This window comes from Fragaria vesca, linkage group LG2 (assembly GCF_000184155.1).
Source record: "Fragaria vesca subsp. vesca linkage group LG2, FraVesHawaii_1.0, whole genome shotgun sequence".
NCBI lineage: Eukaryota > Viridiplantae > Streptophyta > Magnoliopsida > Rosales > Rosaceae > Fragaria > Fragaria vesca.
This window is the reverse complement of record NC_020492.1, coordinates 13715914-13723074: the sequence shown is the minus strand read 5'-3', so window position 1 is coordinate 13723074 and position 7161 is coordinate 13715914. Positions and strand designations below refer to the sequence as shown.

Genomic DNA, 7161 nt, shown 5'->3' with positions numbered 1-7161 from the left:
TCTTGGATTATGAAATGGCAATACAAAATTGAACCTGAAGAATACATGGTTACAAGAAAATTCCTAGTAAAATGGTAGGATAAATTCGACCCTGAAAGAGTTTTAACTCAATTCAGTGAAGAATTCACAGTTCCCTCGAGTTCAAAAGCTTTTAGAATATGAGGATCACTGAGGCTAATAGTAAAATCTGGGTAGCAATTAAAATGAACTGGACCATTAAACAGACTTGACTCAATTAATCCAAGGGTACTGTCATTAAAATCAGTAAACCTTGCATCTCTTAAACATAAAAGAATGGAGGCATTAAGACCTTTTCTAGTTAAAGGCTTGACACCAATTTGAACTAATCCAATATGGAGGAAATTATGACCATCTTTTTTATGTTTTTTAATTGATTCTGGACTAAAAAGTTGGCAACTTTCATGTTGTTTACTAAGGGCATAAACTTGTTCTACTGATTTAATATGGTGTTCACTTTTGAATGAAGCTAGACTCCATTTTTTCTTATAAATTTCATAACTAGGAACTCTGGGAATGTTCCAGTCATTCATATCTATGTTCGTTTGACTGGTACTCTATTTGTTCTTCGTTGACTGTATCTGAAATCCTATTGAGGGAGGACCTAGACGAACTAGAAGTGACTGAGTTGGATCTAAAAAGTCGACTCATTTTGGGAAAAGAAAAGAAAACAAGACCGAAACTAAAAAGATAGGAGGATTTAAGATCCTTGGCTTAAGACCCTAAAGACTAATACTCGCTCTTCTCCGCTCATGCCTCAACTAGGACTTAGTGTTTGGACCTGGACTTAATGTTTGATTTGAGAGAATAACAGGCTTAAAAGGAAGTAAGAAAAAGAAAATAAAACCAAAAATCTTTTAAAATTAAGGGAGTTTACTCAAAACTTCACAAAATAAGTAAAGCAGATAGATCAACTCAAGATCCACTCCTAGGCGGTAGTCCGCCACCTGGGGATTGAGAAGGTATTAACATATAGATTGAAACAATCTCCAGAACCACTCCTAGGCGGTAGTCTGCCACCTGGGGTTGGAGGTTTTTGAATGATTAACTATATCAGGCCGTTTGGCTCTGATACCAAAACACGGAAGCAAATAAATAAAACATTTGATTGATAGATGAACTAAAACATTTGATTGATTAGAACTCAGAGTTACAAACTTACAAATTTAAATCAATGCATATGTAAGAGCAAGGGCTCTATTTACATGAGTATTTTACTGGAGAGAGAATGGGAGGAGAAGAAGAGAAAAATGAAGCCTGCCTCACAATGAAGCCGGAGGCCTCTATAAATGGAAATTACAAAAGTGATGAATAGTAAAAAGTGACTGTTGGTGAATAGTAACTTGTTTGCCACTGGGTAACCGTTGGTCATGTGATTTACTGTTGATGAATAGTGGACTGTCTTGTCATGTGATTTACTGTTGATTTCGGTGGAAAAGCTGACTGAGATGGTCTTGATTGGAATTAATCAAACTCAGCATAAGGGTCTTGACTATCTTCATAATCTGCCCATCTTTTTGGTTGATTGGGGGAACTTTGATGACTGTGTGATGACGATTCTGATGGAGAATATTCTTCGTTATCATCTGTAGATAAATTTGCTGCTTCTTGTAGTAACTGCTTAGCTAGATCTTTTAATTCTTCTGCTTTGGAAGATGAAGATGAACTAGAGGCTTTTTCTTCTTGGAAGAAGATGGTGACTGAGGAGTTGGAGATGTTAACTGCGAGATTGGAGGAGCCGGCTGAATGGAAACCGGAGCTTTTGAACTCGAGGGAATAATTGTGAATTCTTCACTGAATTGAGTTAAAACTCTTTCATGGTCGAATTTATCCCACCATTTTACTAGGAATTGTCTTGTAACCATGTATTCTTCAGGTTCAATTTTGTACTGCCATTTCATAATCCAAGGAATTTTATACTTGGCCATGAATTGAAGAATGGGAGAAAACCTTTTCTCATAATCTGAAAGGGTCATGACTGTAGTAAATCTTGTGACTGCATTCTGAAGTTGTAGTAAGGCTAATTTTTTGTGAGGGAGGATTAACTACGTTCTCCTGGGTAATTAATTTTTTTAATTTTTTAAGATACTCAGCTTTAAGTTCAGGGTTATCTATTTTACTATAGTTCTTCTTGCTCTTCTTGTTTAGAAAGGACATTGATTGTTTTACAACTACAAGCATCCTTACACCCAAAAGTAATGTCTGGGGAAGAATGTTCATCAGAATCAGAAGAGGATTCCATCAATGTGATGTCATCATCATTCATTTCATTCTTTGAATCAGTATTTCGTAATTCTAAAGTTTGAATAAGTTTCTCTTTTTCTTCTTGACTGATTTTTAGTTGATTAATAGTATTTTTAACTGGACAATTATTTACGAAGTGACCAGTCTTATGACATTTAAAACATTTAGTTTTACTTTTTTCGGAAGATTTATTCTTTAGTTGGCTATTTGGTTTTTTAGACCAATTTTTTCGGAATTTGTTTTTGGAATAAAACTTGTTTGGTTCAAAGTTATTTTTATAAGGTGTAAATTTTCTTTTTGAATGGTAAGAAATAAATTTGTTGCTTGCTTTTTTCTTTCTTGAAGGAGGTAAGGGAGGTAAGCCGTATTGTTCACAAAAATTTCCTAATTCATATTTAGCTGTTTTCTTATCTGATTTCATTTGAGCATTTAGTTTCATATCTATACACATTTTTAATCCTTCTTTTTGGATAACTGTAATTATATTTCCATAAGTTAAAGAATCATAGTTAATATGACATGTTTCATTACTAAGGACTTGCCTGATTTTATGAGCAAATAATTTTGGAAGACCATTTATGAATTTTTCTTTCTAAAATGGTTGGTTACTATCATCTCTAAGCATAACTCGAGAAATAAAAACATCTTTGTACCATTTGAAATCACTTAGGGTAGGACACCTAAGGTTACTGAGTTGATCATGAATTCTGGAAGTAATGTGACTATGGGTTCCTATGAAATGTTAGATAATTGTGTAAAATAAGGTATTAACAGCATCAGAAATTCTCATTCCTGTGCGGTCGTCAAAGATGGGAATCCCATCTTCATCTCGTTTAATGGCATGTTTAATGGATGATCTAGAATCAGGAGTGAGATGTTTTTCCCACCAGGAATGAAGCATTCCTGTAAATCCTGTGGAAAGTATGTCAATAATTTCAGGTTGGCTGAAATTATGATTAGTGACATAGCTATTGGCTGCCATAGACATGTGATGTAATTTATTTAAGATTTCTTGTTCTGATAAATTATCAATGTTCCATTCATAAGTTTTATCAGAAAAAACTGAGAATTGATTATTAAGATGATTAGTATGTTGTATATCTAAGTGGAGAGGACGTTCTGTCCAAGTTTTAAAAGTTTTTTTCTTTGGATGAACTATTCTGTCTAGGTTTAAAGGTTCAATATTTAAATTTGAAGTATTTGATTTATTTCTTTAATTTAGCTAGTGTTACTAGAATCACTATCGGATGAAGTGGATGAAGAGGTTTGTTGGTGATGAATTACTGCGATTCTACTAGGGTTCTGCTGTTTCAGTTTTTAATTTTTCTAACATCTGCTCGATCTTTTGAATCGATGAAGTAGGCTTTAGGGGAGGTTTATTTAATTCACTAAAATGAACTAAAGGAGTTTCTGGTTTAGGTTGTGGTAGGATATTAACTTTAGAGGATATGTTGTCAACCTTTGTTTCTATTTTATCTAATTGGGCTCCGATGGTTACTAGGCTTTGGTTTGTGTAATTATTTTGTTCAATGATTTTCTTAGTGTCTGGGTTAATTTTTTTAGTATCTGGATCTTCTACAGCAATTTTAAAAGGTGAAGCTGTGATTGGACTGTTAAGATGATCAATTATGATTGTTTCAACAGGGGGATGACTGGAAAGAACTGAGTTTGTGGAGGTTTTCCATCTTGCTTTTGTTAATGTTTGAATTTTTTGGTTGTTTAATTGATCTATGAAATCAAGAAAGAACATTTCAGATCTTGTTTCAAGCATAAACACTTGCCAATCATGAAATAATTGCTTTCGTTGAACCATGAAAGGAAATTTCATCCTATAAAGGTTTCTCCTAAGGAGATTTTCGTTTGATTCAAGATGTTTATCTAATTTAGAATAGTTGATTACGAAAGGTTGGTTAAGTGTGCTTAAATTGAGGATTTAGTGGGGGAGTAACTAAAAAATCAGAAGCAGTAGGAGAAGTTTGATCTTCATCTGTTACTGAAGTGTTTTGAAGTTCATTTTCTGTATAATTTGGGTAACTAACTTGAGAAGTAGTTTTGATGTTTTTAATTTTGAGCTTTTGCAATTCTTCTTCTAGTTCTCTGATCCTGATATTTTTAATTTCTTTATCTAGATCAGAATCTCGTCTAGACATTGTTTCAACTGTAGTGGAACCAGCAAATGAATGTCTAGCAGTAGCAAAAAAATGTCTCGAGGAGTTTCCTACCTCTTGAATTCTTGGGTTTTGACTTATTCGAGAGTTTTGAAAATTAATTCTTACTGTGCCATCATTAAACTGTTGAATACAGTCTAAATCAGAAAGACTGATAACTGTAATTATATTTCCATAAGTTAAAGAATCATAGTTAATATGACATGTTTCATTACTAAGGACTTGCCTGATTTTATGAGCAAATAATTTTGGAAGACCATTTATGAATTTTTCTTTCGAAAGACTATGTTGTGCATTAGATGGTTAATTCTCACTAGTGAGAGACCATTCAGAAGGAAGATGGACATCTGACCATCTGATTGTGTGAGGGATAGTAATATTGGCGTTTTCTTGACTACTTTGAATTAAAAGAGTATGGTTTTTAGGACTTTTACTAATAGCTTGAAAATTCATGTTTGTGCCAGTGACTATATATACAAGGCCCTTCCAACGAGGGATCCCTTTTTTTGTTTATTTCTAAGGATAGATCATTTGACGAACTTTTCGATCACAAAATCAAATCTCCACCGTTCAGTTCGTTGGGCTATAAGAGTAGATCATTTCTACAAATTTTCAGAAAATTTGATGATCGTTAAGTCATCTAAACGAGGGATTTATTTTTAATAATCTTGAACGGTGTAGGTTTGACATAAGTGTTAAGTTTTTTGTTTTAATCTCAACCATTAAAACCCATTAAAAAACATATATAATGGTTTAGACCTATCCTCTTGGGCCTATCCATAAAAGTGACAAAAAATAGAAATCCCTCGAAGGGCGGGCCCTGTGTGTGTGTGTAAAGAAGTAGAACGCTACTACAATTTAACAATGCAAAACAATCAACTAGAAATTATTAAGCAGAATCTTTAACTGTAAATAAAGCAGAATCAACACCTTTACCGGACATAATCTTTCAACATTGAAGGCAGTTCCTAATACAAGCACAATACTTGATAAAACAAACTGAAACAAGACAATAGGTACCAAAATGATGCTTTACAGAAGATGGAAAAAACCAGACTAATCTCCAACAAGTAAAGGTAAATTAAATTAATGGGATTACCACTTCCATGTTGTGCTTCTTCCCTTACTGGAATTGAACCAAAGAGGAGCTTCATATTCTAATGCGTCTTCCATGACTTTTGACCACCCCATGGCAAAGGCTCTACTTGGATGGGCCATCAAATCACACTCAGTAGTGACCAGGACTATCTGCATGCATGTCCATCGAAGAGTCGTTGGAACTCAGAGCATTAACATCCCTGTTTGGTTGAAGAAAGTTGGGTTCATTGTTTCGGGCAGATGGCAGACCAGCGCCAGGGTAGGAAATGTGATAGTGCTGAAGACTCTGGCGAACCGGACTCGACAAAGCATTTGAGAAGACAGAATTCTTGGACTGATGATCACACTGTTCAGAACGAATCCCTTGTCCAGTATTTGGGGCAGATGAGCCAGAAGATATTGGGAACCCCGAGTTTGTGAAATGCGAGGACGGTGTATGCTGATGTTGCACTGTCACTCTAGGGGACATTGATGGCTCCTCTCCACAATAATCCAACTCATTCTGAATGGAGACCAGAAAGTATGTCATAACTTATAAGCTTCAACGAAAAAGTTGAATAAAGCAAAGAACTGATAAATGGTGATTCCTAGAGTTTGGAATTATGGTATGAGAGGATGCCCTGGGGGCTTAAGACAAAATGAGGGGTTTGATCCCTTCCAATGTGAAGAAAAAAAAAAGGTGGTATAAGCATAAGAATCTCCGTCTACAATAATGATCAGATAATAGTTAAATAAGAGTTCGTCAACATGAATAACAATCTCATATTGCTTATATTTTATAAAACTGGAGCTGAGGATAATTATTTTGCTTTGAATATTGCTTATATGTTCCCATCTCTCTGGAAAAGGTTGCTTCAGGAGAATTTTATTGAGTTGAATATCTCCGGTGTCCCAAGATTTATTGAGTAAAAAGACTTATATTATTGGCGGGTCTAGTAGGAACATGCTACCATAGAGCAACATTCTCCAGAAATATACGCAACAGACCTACTAAGATGACAATTTTCCTACTAGCCCAAGGCCATTCCTAACTCGTTGGGTTTTGTGGCAAATAAACTGTGACTGGAAAGCAACAAGGAGTATAAGTAATCCCCACCCAGTTCGAGTTCTTTAATCACAAGTAATCCCCACCCAGTCCGTTTCAGATACGGACGTCCGCACCGCCTTAAGGTGCGGATTTCCCTCCGTTCGCCACCGTACGGCGCCGGCAAGGGCGCGCCTCCACCCCAGCGGACTCCAGCAGCTTCCCCGACCACTTTCCCTCCTCGACGAGTCCGCCGAATTCCAGTTTTCCGGCCAGATCACCCAAAACTTTAAACAAAGTCAATCTGGCCGGAAAACTGGAATTCGGCGGACTCGCCGAGGATGGAAAGTGGTCGGGGAAGCTGCTGGAGTCCGCTGGGGTGGAGGCGCGCCCTTGCCGGTGCCATACAGTGGCGAAAGGAGGGACATCCGCACTTTAAGAGCCGTGTGGACGTCCGCACTTGATAATGATCGTGTGTATATGTATATATGAAGTTTATCCCACAAAAAAAAGTTCATAAAAAGGTTAAATATTTAGTCTTAAATGTGAACAATGAGAGAGAGAGAGAGAGAGAGAGAGAGAGAGAGAGAGAGAGAGAGAGAGACTACT

The 7161-nt window shown here is 36.1% G+C and overlaps 1 protein-coding gene across 1 annotated transcript in view; it reads right to left on the bottom strand.

Moving 5' to 3' along the window:
• Positions 1-5307: 5307 nt before the first annotated feature.
• Positions 5308-7161, bottom strand: part of LOC101309208 — a 3792-nt gene continuing 1938 nt past the window's right edge. Inside the window, exon 3 of the mRNA XM_004290436.1 lies at positions 5308-6037. Coding sequence (XP_004290484.1) covers positions 5659-6037 — 379 coding nt within the window. The 3' untranslated portion in view covers positions 5308-5658. The remainder of the gene's footprint in view (positions 6038-7161) is intronic.